At 41.5% G+C, this 16,810-nt stretch overlaps 2 protein-coding genes across 5 annotated transcripts; both read right to left on the bottom strand.

Moving 5' to 3' along the window:
* Window positions 1–861: 861 nt before the first annotated feature.
* Window positions 862–9,601, bottom strand: LOC121550180 (endoplasmic reticulum mannosyl-oligosaccharide 1,2-alpha-mannosidase-like). 4 transcript variants are annotated; one of them, XM_041862305.2, is made up of 15 exons: window positions 9,326–9,600; window positions 9,109–9,229; window positions 7,077–7,216; window positions 6,431–6,539; window positions 6,218–6,333; window positions 5,964–6,082; window positions 5,655–5,767; window positions 5,210–5,389; window positions 4,963–5,111; window positions 4,548–4,736; window positions 4,167–4,357; window positions 3,231–3,351; window positions 2,905–3,099; window positions 2,608–2,739; window positions 862–2,337 (listed from the first exon to the last, which is right to left on the bottom strand). In XM_041862305.2, exons 3-15 carry the CDS (start codon window positions 7,206–7,208, stop codon window positions 2,131–2,133), a joined length of 1,953 nt encoding a protein of 650 aa, XP_041718239.2. In that variant the 5' UTR covers window positions 7,209–7,216; window positions 9,109–9,229; window positions 9,326–9,600; the 3' UTR covers window positions 862–2,130. The 4 variants fall into 4 exon arrangements, with proteins under 4 accessions (XP_041718239.2, XP_041718241.2, XP_041718238.2 ...); XM_041862307.2 differs by having other exon boundaries at window positions 5,210–5,386; window positions 9,109–9,601; XM_041862304.2 differs by having other exon boundaries at window positions 9,109–9,600.
* Window positions 9,420–15,334, bottom strand: LOC121550694 (collagen alpha-1(II) chain-like). Its single transcript, XM_045227050.1, has 13 exons — window positions 15,285–15,334; window positions 15,065–15,118; window positions 14,888–14,941; window positions 14,645–14,698; window positions 14,447–14,500; window positions 14,309–14,326; window positions 14,127–14,180; window positions 13,622–13,693; window positions 13,305–13,470; window positions 11,785–11,891; window positions 11,592–11,672; window positions 11,313–11,495; window positions 9,420–11,145 (listed from the first exon to the last, which is right to left on the bottom strand). Exons 2-13 carry the CDS (start codon window positions 15,083–15,085, stop codon window positions 10,987–10,989), a joined length of 1,023 nt encoding a protein of 340 aa, XP_045082985.1. The 5' UTR covers window positions 15,086–15,118; window positions 15,285–15,334; the 3' UTR covers window positions 9,420–10,986.
* Window positions 15,335–16,810: the final 1,476 nt, after the last annotated feature.

The following is a 16,810-nucleotide window of genomic DNA, read 5'->3' as shown; positions in this document are numbered from 1 at the left end:
CATCCTTTGAGCATGGTTAAGTTATTACACTATAGATGGTGTATCAAAACACCCATTCAATACAAATATACAGGCTTCCTTCCTAACTCAGTTGCCGGAGAGGAAGGAAACCGTTCAGGGATTTCACCATGATGCCAAAAATATTCCAAAACATGCATCCTTTTTGCAAGAAGGCACTAAAGTAAAACTGCAAAAAATGTGGCAAAGAAATTAACTTTATTTCCTTAATACAAAGCGTTATGTTTGGGGCACATCACTGAGTCCCACTTCATATTTTCAAGCATGGTGGTGGCTGCATCATGTTATGGGTATGCTTGTTATCGGCAAGAACTAGGGAGTTAATGATCAAAATAAACGGAATAGAGCTAAGACAGGCAAAATCCTAGAGGAAAACCTGGTTCCATCTGCTTTCCAACAGACACTGGGAGACAAATTCCTATATAACCTAAAACAAGGCCAAATACATACTGGAGTCGCTTACCAAGATTACATTGAATGTTCCTGAGTGGCCGAGTTGCAGTTTTGACTTAAATCGGCTTGAAAATCTATGGCAAGACTTGAAAATGTCTGTCTAGCAATGATCAACAACCAACTTGACAGAGCTTGAAGAATTTTGAAAATAATAATGTGCAAATATTGTACAATCCAGGTGTGCAAAGCTCTTAGAGACTTACCCAGAAATACTCACAGCTGTAATCACTGCCAAAGATGATTCTAACATGTATTGACTCAGGGGTGTGAATACTTATGTATTGAAAAAAATATATATATTTGCTAAAACGTCTAAAAACATGTTTTCACTGTCATTATGGGGTATTGTGTGTCAGTGGGTGAGATAATACATTTATTTAATCAATTTTGAATTCAGACTGTAACAACAAATTGTGGAATAAGTCAAGGGGTATGAATACTTTCTGAAGGCACTGTAGTATACCACAATAAACTACAAATTAATTCAAATTATATTAACTAAATTCAGCTTAAATCTCACAAACATATTGGTATAACTAAAACTACCCACATTTCCACTCCAACTTGCACTAGTTTGACACCACAACATAAAGGAAATAATGACAAATAAGGAAAAAGAAAACGTAATATTCATTAAATATAATAGCAGCTGAGTCAGTCGAATTCAAACACAAGGAAATGAAACAATAAGTGCTTGCAGTCCCCATACACATAAAGGTTCACAGTATGCAATTAAATCAGACTATTCTATGCCTGACATGACTGATTCTCTTTTCAAAATCTTTATAAACCATTTCTTAAGAATGCAATTTGTGCCACCCATAAGTGAGAAACCTACATGCCATGTATAGATCATAGATTGTGTTCCCTACAGGTTATAGAAAAGAGTAGATGCACTGAACTCTCCATTCAGACCCCAGCCAGGTTATGGAAAATGTGCTTCATTAGTATTTCTCCAGTAGGTTTCCTGAAGGAGAAAGCCTCCCCTTCTATGTCAATGATAATAAAACAAAAACACTATAGTAAATACAACAGTATACTACTGTTTTCCTTTACTACAGTATTTATAATATAGCTAACTGTAAATACTACAGTATACACTACAGTGATTTATACCATAGTATACTATATCATTCCATGATAGGGACTTGGTCACTTAGCGCCGTATTCTGCCAAACTAGCACTTCCTCTCAGGCTGCTGCTGCCTCCGACTAAGACACAGCTTGGAGACCAGTCACGCTCATATGTTCTAGTGTTGGTGCACGAAATAACCACGATCAGCCAAGGACACAGCTTGGCTGGCTCTCATGTTTTCCACTCTTCCTTCAGACTAAACAACTGTCATTATCAGAGGACAGACAGGCCCCGCACCAGCAATGTGGCGAGAACAGAAAGAGAACAAAGCTACTATACCTCAATCTCACCCCAACACTGCTGATATCCCCCATGGATATAACAATCACTAAACAAACAATGAATTCCGGCTTTTAAAAATAGGCATTTTTCCAGAGTTTTCAAATTGGGAGAGGGTAAACCGACCCAAACTTGAGTCACTGAGATATTTAAAAAGGAATAACAAGATATCTTGGTGTTAGCCAAGCCCTGAGCTGTGATGTATTACTGTATATGTGCGTCACGTTGACTTGCCCTGTGTATCTCTCACTCTGCAGTGGGCCAGATGGGCAGGGGGTGGGCCTCTGTGTTGAACACATACTTGTCCAGACTGACCAGCTCCGGGTCATCTGAGAACAGCAGGTAGAAGTATTTGAGAGTCTCCCCCAGGAAGAAACTCTCCATCTTGTCCCGGGGGCTGGGGTACTCTGGGTCCCGTACGTTGTTGATGGACGTGTAGCCACCAGTAGAAACCTGGTGAGACACAGACCATCACACATGGTATTATGAGAAGGATCCATCATCTCTGGGGAATAATCACTCAATTAACACATACAGATTTATCATTAACTTTAACAGCATGTGACAATATCTCAAACAATGCATTTCTCAGTAGCCTGGATCCAGATCAGTGTGCGGTCTTGCCAACTCTTTTTGTCATGCAAACAGATCTGGGACCAGGCGAGTTCATTTACTTACAGTATTAACAGTAGTCTAGGCTGGTTAGTGACTGTGCTCTCTCACCTTCGTGTACTTGTTGAAGTTTTGGAGAATCTCCCAGCCCCAGTCCCTATACTTCCTGTCTTTAGTGAACCTGTACAGATAGAATAGGCTCTCCACCGTCTCAGGGCGCAGGAGGTTGTGTCTGTCTGCAAGCTGAGGAAATGACACACACACACGAGAAACAATCATATCAATTGCATCAAAAAAACATACACTTTACAACAGTGAAATAAATTGTCAGGAACCAAATAGCACTTCAGTTGGGTATTGATTATAACCATATCTCTGCTGTGAGTGTTGTTCAGTGCACATCCCTACCTTCACGTCTACATCTCTGATGCTGCCCTCGTGCATGTTAAAGTGGACAATCTCAGGGCTCAGGCCAGTCTCCATCTGGGCATACATCTGGTAGCAAGTCTCCATCAGCTGCTTGGCCAGCTCCATGTGGTCCGCTGGCAGGCCGTGGTAGGCCCCTAGAGCCAGGGTCCCAGGGAGGAAACACACCAGATGATCCTGACACAGATACAGAGGGGGGAGTCAGTGGATAACTACCCTGTCCATGTTACAGAATGGAGTCCACAATCTAGAGAAAACAGCAGCCTTTTCACACACACTCATCTGGTGTGCATAGTCAGTATCCTAACCATTTTGGGGCTGAACTGGCCATGGGAAAGCTCCCCTACGAAGGTCAGCCTGTTCGGAGAGGACTTCCTCAGCAGGTTCTTCTTCACTCCCTCCATGGCTTGCAGGTAATCCTCCAGCAAACTGAGGAACACACAGTCACGGCTTTATAGCCAAGCACTCTGGAGCATAACCTGAGGAACACCCATATAACCACAGCTTTACAGCCAGGCACATCAGTTTATTTGTACTGCTCTGTATAACACAACACTGCTTTGACTTAAAGGAATATGGTCTATACCTATACAAATACTGAGAAGAATAGTCAGCTTAAATGGTACTTGCGTAGTTTTCTGTTATTGTTTTATACGTGTCCCATAGAATCCACCGTCAACACCAACTGATACAGCACTGAGCCAATAAAAAATATATACAACTTCATGAACTACTTTAAACATAGTACAATAACTAAATCTGTCCTCAAGCATCAAAGTCCTCAAGCTGTGCTGGGTCTGCGAGAGCTGTTCCAACTGAGGATAAATGTTTTATAAAGCAGCTCTGAAGACCTAGTTGTGCATGAAGTTCAGCAAATATCACCAGACAAGAGTCATGAATATTTCAGTCTTATGCACAGCCTGATACGACATACAGCTGTTCCGCCACATCCACACAGCTTGTCCAGCACTGCAGGTAACAGAGAGACGGGGCTGTTAAAGTCGTGTCAGTTACATCAGGGGAGGGACAGCTCTGCTGTCAAACATGACAGCAAGCCAGAACAGTGACAACTCTGCTGCCTGCCCCCAGTACTTAGCAGGGACCCTAGACAAGATGAGTAGGACTTGAGTGGCTAGACCTGACTCAGAGAATTAGCGTCAGCTTAAACCTCATATACAGCCTTGAGAAAAGTAGACCGGAAAGTGTTTAGAAAAGAAGTCCAGGAATTAAGGAATTCGACTCACTCTGTCTCCTTCTTGCCTCCCTGGATCCACTGTTTGAGGAGGTATTCGTAGTAGCTGTCTGCCCGTGCGCCCAGCGTGAACATCCCCAAATGGGTAAACTGGCCGCTGTTGGTGTTGATGAACATGGGGACAAGGCCGTCCTGCTTCCCCTCCAGCTTGTGGACTTTCTGCATGACCTCATCCACTGCAGCCTGTATAAGGAAGAAGGGGAAGGAGAAATAAGTATGTTTAATGTCGTCAGAGATGATTGATAGAGTGCTGAATAATCAAACCTTGAACAAAAGGCTGACATGAATCGAGTCCTGCCATTAGAACATTGCTTTTGAGTGTTGGTATGAATATTACCAACAGATCCTGATACTGTGTTGTCGTTGGGTTTACCTGGTAGCGTGTGTCCTGAGTGAGGCGACTCAGCTCCCTAAATTCCAGCTGGATGCTGGTGACCTCAGCAACAGTGCTGTCCGATGTCCATCGAGGGGGGTGGGCCGTACCCTTCCCAATGTTCACATCTGAGTAGGGGATCTTGGACGGGGTGTTGAAGGCAGGCATTAACCTCGTTCCTATATCTTTCTGCAAGGTCATCAAAAATAAATAAACAGAACTGCCAATCAATATTGGTTTTCCTAACCAGACCCCCTTCTCCCACAGATTTAATTCATATGACCAGCAGCAGCATTATCAGCAGCCCATGAAAGGGTCTTTGAGAGGCAGAATGACTGGAGGAGGAAGTGCCAGAGGCCCAGCAGCAGAAACAGTAAGTGCCAGCTCTCTGTAGGTCTCTCTGTATGTGACTCACAGCCTTGTCCAGGAACAGAGTGTCTCCAGTCAGATGGTAAGTACTCAGCAAGCCGCCCAGGATACGGATGGTGCTCTCAAACAGGTTCACGTCCACGTTCTTATTGAAGGACAGCTCTGTGGACACCCAGGTCTTAGCCTCCTCAAACTCTGTCCAAAAGAGGGCAAACTACTTTAGTGGTCTAACTCCATGCAAACTCTCTGATACAGCAGGTATATAGAAAAGCTGGATCATTAATGTACTGTACCTTTTTTGAGGTTGAGGATCCACATGGTGTCCAGTGCATCAATTAGGGTCAAGCCCAGGCCAAACCACTCTCCATAGGACTTAGACACGGGCCTCAGTTCATCTTTGCCCCAGGCAAACTCTTTGTAGCCCTTCCATGCATGTCTGAAAGCATCACGTACTGCCTCAAGCCTATCGACTTCTGAAACACACGCGTGCCAAGATAATTAGCTACCATCCAAGTCCGTTCCAGAATTATGAATTCATTACTTCTATTTAAGTCTCTTTCAGGCCATGCACATTTCCTGTCAAAGCTCTAGTTTGCCCTCTATCAAACTCAACGTGTGGTTAATAAACTCAACTGTTGTTCATGGTCATGAAGGGGGCTATGGAGGGTTTGAGCAGGGGGATGACAGAGAGACAGAGAGAGAGAAGAGAGACAGTAGAGGCAGAAACATGGCAAAGACCTGGCTCCTTGTGAGAGTGGACCTCTTGCTCAACCGCTGGGACATCCACCTTGTTCTCTGCTTCCTTGGCAGTTCCTCTTTCAGCAGCTTGGTCAATCATGGCCCCACGCCAGCTAAACACACATAGGGGTCAGTCAAGATGAGAAGACCAGAAAACATGTTTATATTTGGTTGGAATCGAGTTGTATATTTTATTCAGATTACTCATCACAATCCACTTCTCTAACCCATGCAATAAAGGCTTATGTATCAGTATTTTGTTATCAATCAGTCCATCAGTTATCTCCACTGATTAGAGACTAGTCTTACTTAACAAGTGGCTTCTCTCCCTCCTCTTTCTCCACCTGGGTATCTGACACGTTCCCTTTATTTTGCAGGCGGTTCTGCAGGCCGGGTGGCCCCCGCTTGTAGGGTGCCCTCTTCTGCTTCTAAAGGAAGAGACATGGTAAAGGGAGGGAAGTGTTTAATTCAAAAACACAGCTTACTGTATGTGTCACTCCAGATATTTTGTCATAGTCAAAGGTTGGCTTTAGTAGCAAAGCAGAGGAGTGGAATGTACCAACCTCTGAAGGTGGCTCTGGTACTAGCGGTTGGTTCAGTTTGTCTGACTCAGGTAGGACCTCAGGGATGACAGCTTTCAGAGCATGGTCCCCTTCCTCCTTCGCAACAACAGTAAGGCCTGGGGAGGATGCAGAGGGGAGAATGCTCAGTCTCTGGTGGCTCAAAAACAGTCACCACCATACATTATAACAATTCCATTTTTTTGCTGGCCTTACCTTGGAAATGTTCTGTGACACTGGGATAAGCAGCAATCCCACAAACTAACATGAGAGCTACGGTGAAGAGGATTAGGTTGCGCTGCAATCTCGATAACTGTTTCCATTTCTGTGGATATATGGGTGCAATTTGGGTGAGAGAGAAAATGGCAAAGCCGTAAGCACAGAGTGAATTAGACAAACGCTCAGTTATAATTGACTGCACTGGCTTGTCTGTCAGGAGGGACATGTACACTATAAACAAGAAATACAGACGTATCACTAAATGTCACACAGTGCTACATGTCTGATCAACTGCGTCATTATCGTAACATGCTGCTACTATACAGAAGCACTGCAGTGTCATATTCTTCTGATAAACAACACAACCATGGTGTCATACCTCTACTGACTAACAGTGACAGGTCTGAGCTACAGTCATTTCCTTTCTGTCTATCACATTATATTATGGTTATGATCATAATTATGTCTTCAGACATTTTTTCATTCATTTAGTAAGCCATTAAAATATCATGCTACATTTGCGGTACAAAACATTCAGTGCGCTATATCTTAGAGCATATAAATCAACTGGAAATAGTAAGTAATCGGATCAGTGTGTGATTGAGATAAGTAGGTTGGTTGACTTCCTTCAGCAATCACTCACCCTCCAGCAGGACTGTCTTCTCCACTGTTTACTGTTATTATAGTTGCCACTTGCATGTCCAGTGAGGGTTAAAGACACAAAGTCCTTCGTTGATGGTGGGTGCATGTCTCCAGCCCACCCCACGGTGGTCATAGACAGTGCTAGATGGGGAAAGTGGGTTGCAAATGACAAACGAAAGCAGATGCAATATATAGGAGGAAGGCCACTGTGTGCAGCTCACCCTGCACTAACATAAAGAACATGAGCACATCTACTGCTGCTAAGCTTCCCAGTAAAGCAATAAAAACAAGTAAGCATCCCAGAAGAAAAGTGCTCAAAATAGCCCACGTTAACATATGTAGCTTAAGAAACAAGGTTCATGAAATCAATAATTTGCTAGTATGGCAAGGAATAAGTTAGTTCTAAATATTTCCAAAACTAAAAGCATTGTATTTGGGTCAAATCATTCACTAAACCCTAAACCTCAAATACATCTCGTAATGAATAATGTGGAAATTGAGCAAGTTGAGGTGACTAAACTGCTTGGAGTAACCTTGGATTGTAAACGTCATGGTCAAAGCATATTGATACAACAGTAGCTAAGATGGGGAGAAGTATGTCCATAATTAAGCGCTGCTCTGCCTTCTTAACAACACTATCAACAAGGCAGGTCCTACAGGCCCTAGTTTTGTCGCACCTAGACTACTGTTCAGTAGTGTGGTCAGGTGCCACAAGGAGGGACTTGTGAAAATTGCAGTTGGCTCAGAACAGGGCAGCACGGCTGGCCCTTAAAAGTACACGGAGAGCTAACATTAATGACATGCATGTTAGTCTCTCCTGGCTTAGAGTGGAAGAGAGATTGACTTCATCGCTGCTTGTTTTTTTAAGAGGTGTAGACAAGCTGAATGTACTGAGCTGTCTGTTTGGAAAGCTAGCACACAGCTCGGACATCCATGCATACCCCACGAGACATGCCACCAGAGGTCTGTTCACAGTCCCCAAGTCCAGAACAGACTACGGGAAACGCACAGTACTACATAGAGCCATGACTACATGGAACTCTATTTCACATTATGTAACTCAGTCAAGCAGTAAAATCCTATTTAAAAAAACAGATAAAACTACACTTTATGGAACAGCACGGACTGTGAAGAGACACACATACACACACAGGCACACACACACAGCATTCGCAAACACATGCTAACACATGCACTCTACACACACACACACATTTTAATATTGTTATCTTGCAGAATTATTTATTTTGTATTGTAAATATGTTATGGTAGAGTAGTGTGTAATAAGGGGTTGTGTTGTGTATTGTTTTATTGTATGTAAATTGTGGTTGGACCCCAGTGGTTGGACCCCAGGATGAGTAGCTGCTGCCTTGGCAGCCGCTAATGGGGATCCGTTTGAAATACAAATACAAAATAGGCTACACATTACCTTCTCTAATACAAACTCAACTGTAGAGAGATGTGTTTCATTAGACCAAAACAGATTAATGGACACATGCATAACATACATATTCACATTTACATATTTAGTCATTTAGCAGACGCTCTTATCCAGAGCGACTTACAGTTAGGAGTGCATACATTTTTCATACATATATGGATCACTTTGTTTTAATAGAGAACTAAAACTTAATCTGAAAACAAAGCAATGCAGTTTCGTTTACAAACCCTTTATTGATCAATTATGACATGTTTAAAATTATTCATGTCACTCACTGCAAATTGTTGAATATGTACATTATAGTCACTGTCACTTAATGCAGCCTGTCAGCCACTTGTCCTCACTATTGACAATATTTCTTAAATTTGTTTCTAAACAGGTCAAATGTGTTTCAAAAGAAAATAAATTACTTTAGTTGTATAATACTGTATGCCATTTGACGAGAGGATGCCTGAAGGCTACTCACTCCTGGCGCAACAGCAGATAATTACGATGGAAAACATCTGCGCAAACCTACACAAAAATTTGCTGGCTGCCAATAAAACGTAGGCTAAAACTACAGACGTTGAATTTAGAAATACATTTCCTTTACCTTTTAGACTACAATGTATCGTCTCTCATGCTCTTCGGAGCTCCCAATTCCAATGGATCTTGAGCGAGTCTTGACCGATTCACAGAGCGACTACAGACCGAGGCATTACAAGGCCTACAGCCTAAAAACAAGCAGTTACACGAGTAGTCAATTTACTACAAACGAGGAGCATGTCTTACAGGATAAACGCAAGTGTTTGTTTAAAATTATTGCATACCTTGAAGAGAATAATCCTATACCCAACAGCAGCAGAAATGTCTATGTCAGTGTCAGAAAGTCACCTGAGCGAACAGAGCGGAAGCAACAATGTCTGAGGATGATATATTTTAGTTATCGCCTTTCTCTCATGTCAACACTTCGCCCGATTATTTTCATGAAACATCATAGCTACATCGGTAGTTAATTTTCATTAATCTAATGTAGTGAAATCACATCGCTTTCTAATTGCTTTAAGTTTGAATGAAAATAAAATCGCGTATATTTTCCACTTGTTTGGGTGCTTTTGGGGGAGGGGGAGGGACAATACGAATTATGAATAAATTAGTACAATACCTTCATTTATTCATGAATTTCAGTTGAACCCCAAATAATTACTGGTATCTCATGTGCATATTACAAAACATGAGAGAATATGAATTATATATATATATATATATATATATATATATCATTGAATGGATACTTAAAACACTTGAAGAAAAATGGCCAGCAAATAAATTAAGTAAATCACACAATTACAAACACATCTTTAAGCAAAGCTGAAACTGAGCAAAACTTTGAAGATACATTTGTCTCTGCCATTGAAGTTCCATACCATGTTCATAGCCTGCTGCATGCAATCCAGTATCAATCGTAAGCACATTATCAAGAGCATCCATCACATAAAGTCCCTCCTGGAGTATTTCCATTCGAATCAGAACTGTTTTTCACAGAACTGAGGGAGTCATTTTACCCTTGTCAAAGCTTCTCAGGTAGGGGTTCATGGTAGAAGAAAGCCAGGTCAGGGTGTAAAATCATGTGGTACATTGAGGGACAAAGATAAGCCTCTAGCAGGGACATCAAATAAGGTGCAGTGAGGTAAAAACACAGGAGACAGAAAGAATCTACAGAAAACATAATCTTTGGTCTTCTTGAATGACCTTTGACAACATGTTTTATAGTACTGCATTGTTACTCTGTATCAACAGACATCAAAACATCACAATTTCACAAATGGTAGTTAGGCTACTGCATCTATCATGTGCTGCAAGAATGCATAAAATATTATCACCAAATACAATGATTTAATTGTCATAGCTCCTAATAATCTTTATTGTATTAATCTTCCTACTTTTTGACCAAGGGATCAATAGTTTCTAACTGGGGATGTAAGGGTAGAGTGAGCACAGATTTGGGACACATTGTTAAGTTGCAGCAGTGAAGGTTGTATAAACCACAGTGCTCTTTGTCAAGAACATACCTGAATTAAGTATAAGAATGTATGTGAAAACAGAATTATAGCACCTTAAACATTTAAGGGAACCTGCATCATTTAAACCAATTAAATAAATATGCATGTTTCAATATCACAAAAGAAATCAGTGTACACAAAATACAAAGACACTTTCTCTCAAGAATAACCCTGGCCACAGACCAACCAGTTCATGTTTGTTAACTGGTTAACCGTTGGAGAGAGAAAACAGACACTTTGTCCTGTTGGTTGGTACTTCTACTTTGTCAATAAACAACTCCGTCATGAGAAGTGGAGAGATGCTGCTGCCTTTCTCTGTCTCTCTCCAGTTTCTCTGAGTAATTTCCCCACTAGCTGGAGGTTGTCTGGTGGTTGTCTCATTGTTGTCTTTGCTCTTGCCAGTCCTTAGAGAGAGTGTCTCTCTTCCTTTAGCTGAAGCACACAGGCCCGACAGTGAATCCAAACTCCTGCGTGAGGTCACTGCTTCCGAACACTGCCAGATCTCTCAGGGGAAGCAGATCGAGGTCCTCACTCTCAAACTGAAACCCTGACTCACGACGGTCTCCGGAATCCAGCTCCTCAGATGACTGCCAAGAAGGAAACACAAAGTACATTACAAGCATTGAAGTGACTCTTTCTTCACCATCCCTCAACAGCCCCCTCCGCCTCCGCCTCCGCCTCCTCTTCATCATCATCATCATCATCACCATCATCTAATACAGTACATGGTAATCATTATAGTCTGAAAACATACCACACAATCTCGTAATGTCCCCAGGTAACTTTGTCTTCGTGTGTCTGCCATGAACTTCACCTCTCTTTCCCCTGGTCCCTGTCTGTTCCCAAGCTGGCAGGAGTAGGTAATGTTCTGACTGGTGAGCCTGCTGTTTAACCTAAGGAACCTCATCTGCACCACATCCGGTCCTGGATACTCAAACTGGGAGAGAGAATGGAAGGAAGATGTGTTTTCAAAACTAAAATCAAACCAGGGACATGGGAGCAAGACAGAATCAAGGTTGGATTTGAACCTCACCTGAAAGCCTTTTTCCATTGAACTCAACCAATGAAATGAGTTATTTGTCCCAGAATCCTTCAGCCATGCCTTCATTGGCACCTGAAGTTTGAACGTATTTCATTTCATACACACATATAGCATATGCTATTACCACATGATATAAGATCTATAGTTGAGAGGGTCCCAGAGCCAGGGGTGTGTGTGGAAGTACCTGAGGATGGAGTGGAGACAGACAGGTCTTTGGTGCTGCAGTAAAGTCACAGTAGACCAGGAGGGCATCAGCTGGGCTTCCCTGGTTAGGATCAATGTAAAACATCCCTGGAACATGGATCAACCTTTATGTCAGAACCTGAGCAGGGTTCAATCTCTCTGCTGTTGTACAGTACAACTGCTCCCACACAAATCCATTAAACATAAACATATTGTACATTTAAAATGCTGTTAGAATATAAATGGAGAAGGTGTCACATTGTGATGAAAATAATGAAATCAATGTAGTTCCGGTCAATGATTCCTCTCATTTTTTTCGGCACTGAGCAGATTTTAGGTATGTCTGCTGAGCGCAAACTTTAGCGTTGTGAAAATTCTGTGCAACTTCCAGTGCGCATTTACTGTGAACACTGAGGCTATAGCCGCTTTATATTACAGTTTTAACAGTGGCCAAGTAGGCTAATGTGGCTATTTGATCATAATGTAGGCCTACCATCAAAAACAATGGATAAAATGCATCTCATAACATTTTAACAAAGAAATAGCTGTTCTATCATTCAGCCTACAGTAACAGCCAACGTGTGGTGTTCAATGTAGGCCTACATTCCATGAGACTTTTGAAAAAAACATGCAGGGCTTGACATTAACCTGTTTATCCACTGAACTTGTTGTGTTGTTTGATGCAAGAATCACTTTACAAAATAAAATGCATTATCATTCCCATACCATTATTACAGAGAATCAGACAAATTATGCTACCCTCTGCATATTGGCTACTTAGCTTATTCAAGCCTGTCTCAAAATACAACACTGCCTATTTAAGACCAAAAAAAAGCTAATTACCTGCTTATTAAACATGTCTAGAAATTTACAGGTTTTGTGCTCTTTTAGGAAGTAACCACTCCCCTATTGCTGACTACACTACAAATTCTCTATAACTGGGCTAATAACTCACTAACTAGCAAAGGATATGAACAAAATGTGCACATGTGGCTACATGCAGCTCTTGCTTTGATCTCAAAACAAGCTCATCTACTCATGACCACAGCTGTAAACACAGTCCAGTTCAAAGTAAATGGCACATATCCATATATGGCAATAGTCTATTTGCGTATAGGCCTACTGCAGCTCTGATTGTTTATGCCGCAACAGTCTGTGTAGAGTACGGGCTGAGTCGTGTGCAATAGAATCCTACTCCGATGTGTTGTGCCTACAACAAAATCTCTTGCATAGTTCGTTTTGTTTCGGTATGTTGAATTGAAAGTGGCAATATTGCATTGATTTGATCACAATTGCCACAGTAAAGGGAAACATTGATAGTGTTAACTAACAGAGAAAACTCTAGAAAGTTGAGTGAAGTTCAATCTACTGCCTCTCTCCGTGGGCTGGTATGTCTTCTGTGGGCTAATATTTATTCTCACAGCAGTCCATTGGGAGCTGCGTGGCAGTCCCGGGCTACAGCGAGCCCGTGCATGCGCGCAGCTGAGAGGGAACATTGCTTCCTGTGGAAGAAGCCCATACCGTTAGTGAAGTTGGGCTGGGACAGCCAGAGCTCCAAGCAGGTGGTAGCCGGGTGTTCTTTGGTGCCATCTGGTGGATCTATGAACAAGCGCAGGTCCTGGTGCAATGAATCCAGCAGAGTCTGGATCAGGAGGTAGTTGGGCTTGTCTGACAAGTACATGAGGTCCTGGTCAGGCAGGGGGCAGAACAAGGAGGTGTTGTAAGATAAATAGTCATGGCTGAATTGGCCAAAATTGCATTAGAGTTTCAAAATTCAAGAGAGTTCCAAACTGAAATGAAGTATTTGGATTTGCTTTAATAGATTACCAACGACTTACCTTGAGCTGTGCCAGAGTAAGATTCAGAGAGGTTCCAGGGGGGCCAGGGGGGCCAGGGGGGCCAGGGGGGCCCTGACACAAACAAGGAAAAACAAGCACAATATAAAAGTTAAACTCATTGCCCCGGGATGCTACCTACCTTCAGGCTATGCTCAAACCCTACATCCCAACGTGAGCACTCCATTCTGCCACAAGAGGTCAGCTCCCACTCAGCCCAGTCAAAGCTCTTCTCTGTCCTGGCACCCCAATGGTGGAACCAGCTTACCCTGATGCTAGGACAGCAGAGTCCCTGCCCCTCTCTGAACCTTACTATGACTGTGATATGTGGTTGTCTCACCTAGCTATCTTAAGATGAATGCAACTGTAAGTCGATCTGGATAAGCGTGTCTACTAAATGACTAAAATGTAACGTAAAATGTAGATTGGGTCAGGAATAATTTATATTTCATTAAATAGATGTAACACAGCTGGTAATGTGGTGTGATGTGAGGAAGATCATACTCACAGGCAGGCCTCTCACTCCAACAGGACCTGATTTTCCGGCAAATCCTTTTAGACCCTGATATTTAGGTAAATAGTCAGTGCCCTCAGTCAATCCACCAATCTCCAAATAATACATGTACAGAACACAAAGGTATGCATAAAAAAACTGAACAAATGTGGGTATTTGTATTTAAAGTAATATACCTTTTCTCCAAACAAACCCTATAGAAAGAGAAAATAAAACACATTAGAATTTAATTATTCTCTGTATAAAAAGCCTACTATATTTTCATAAATGTAAGGGAAATAGCAATAGCATATCACTGAAAAAGGACAACTTACAGGCAGTCCAGGTAGACCTGGGATCCCCCATCCCCCATGAGGACCAATGTCTCCCTACAAAGACAGAACATATAAATCACAGTCAATACAACTCAATAGCAATGCCACGATTAACGTTACATACTTAACAGAAAACACTGAGTCAAGCTTTCAGAGGAAGACCAAATAGACAGACAGATACTAGAAAGTACATCTCACCTGTTCTCCTTTTAGGCCATCGCTCCCTGGCTCTCCCAAAGGGCCTTGTGTCCCCTGAAACAGACACTCAACTGACTCAATACATCATGGAGCTGTGTCCATCATTGAATACAGGAAATGTATAGGGATATGAACATGGGAATGATGGAGGCAAAATGTATTTATAGTGACTCTAAATAGATCAATTCACGCACAGTACATCTGACTCATGTGTAATACGCTTCTTGGGATAAATGAAGGTACCTTCAACCCCTGACCTCCAGGAGGGCCTGTTAGTCCCATCTTCCCCTTCTCTCCCTGCAAGTTCAGGGGAAAGACATTAGTCTCACATTTAATGAGCTTCTAGGCCAAGTATGGTTCAAAGTGCTGTACTTCTTGAATCACATGGTCACCCTGTTGAGGCTTCATTCAAGGTCTTACCTCTACTCCTGGTTCACCCATTTCACCCTTCTCTCCTTGTATGCCAGGTGTCCCCTTTGAGAGACAGAGAAAGAAAGAAAAATATATAGAAACAAGGGTAGTTATTTCCTGAGTTTTGGGGACACAGTGATTGAGTTGTACAGTTAACCACCTGGCATTGAAAAGAGCACACAGCATTTCCAAAACAGATCAAATTATATGATTACTAAAAATAACCTACGTAAGGCCCTTGTCTTCCTGGAGGCCCGGTTGAACTAAAATCTCCCCTCTTTCCCTGTAGGCCAAAGAAAAGGTAAAATATTGTTTATTTTTTAAGGGGTAGATCAGCTTTAATATTGCAGATAGATTGTAACTTCCATCAATGTAATTGTCTGCATCACTTCCAATCCCCCATATGTTTTTTTTACCTCGCATACACTACCGTTCAAAAGTTTGGTGTCACTTATAAATGTCCTTGTTTTCGAAAGAAAAGCAATTTTTTTGTCCAATAAAATTACATCAAATTGATCAGAAATACAGTGTAGACATTGTTAATGTTGTAAATGGCTATTGTAGCTGGAAACGGCTGATTTTTAATGGAATATCTACATAGGCGTACAGAGGCCCATTATCAGCAACCATCAGTCCTGTGTTCCAATGGCACGTTGTGTTTGCTAATCCAAGTTTTTCATTTAAAAAGGCTTATTGATCATTAGAAAACCCTTTGCAATTATGTTAGCACAGCTGAAAACTGTTGTGCTGATTAAAGAAGCAATAAAACTGGCCTTCTTGAGACTAGTTGAGTATCTGGAGCACCCACAAATGCTAATGCTACAGATACTCAACTAGTCTCAAGAAGGCCAGTTTTATTGCTTCTTTAACCAGCGCAACAGTTTTCAGCTGTGCTAACATAAATGCAAAAGGGGTTTCTAATGATCAATTAGCCTTTTAAAATGATAAACTTGGATTAGCAAACACAACATGCCATTGGAACACAGGACTGATGGTTGCTGATAATGGGCCTCTGTACGCCTATGTAGATATTCCATTAAAAATCAGCCGTTTCCAGCTACAATAGCCATTTACAACATTAACAATGTCTACACTGTATTTCTGATCAATTTGATGTTATTTTAATGGACGAAAAAAAATTCTTTTCTTTCGAAAACAAGGACATTTCTAAGTGACCCCAAACTTTTGAACGGTAGTATATACATACATATACACATACATACATACATACATACATACATACATACACACATATAAATACACATATCCTTTTTCCAAATATATTTCCCTTTATTACCCTCCAACCCCACCACCCCTCCCCTAATTGGAGTAAACTACTGAACAACAACGCTTAGGCCTCTACTTCCAGCTTATAAATACTATATACATTTTATGGACACTGTCAATTTTACAATAATTATATTTTGTTTGTTTTTACTCCTTGAACTTCCTCTACCCTCAACCTCTCCGATCATTTTCATGATGTCCATCTGGTTTGCTTCTATATGCCATATCTTTCTAACTGTGCTCTTTCACAAAACCTCTTAACCTATAACCTATATACTTATTATGGACACAGTATGCTTTACATTAGTTATCTTGTTGTTATTAGTTGTTGTTAGTTATTAGTCCCATCCTTCAACTCCATTCAACACCTCCCATCTTTCTCTTAACACCATCCATATTGGATTTCTATTTGCCATATATTTTTTTACTGTACTGTGATGTTTCACAAAAGTTCTGAACCCTTCTATT

This window comes from Coregonus clupeaformis, chromosome 18 (assembly GCF_020615455.1).
Source record: "Coregonus clupeaformis isolate EN_2021a chromosome 18, ASM2061545v1, whole genome shotgun sequence".
NCBI lineage: Eukaryota > Metazoa > Chordata > Actinopteri > Salmoniformes > Salmonidae > Coregonus > Coregonus clupeaformis.
The sequence above is the reverse complement of the archived record's forward strand: the minus strand, read 5'-3'. Positions and strand labels throughout refer to the sequence as shown.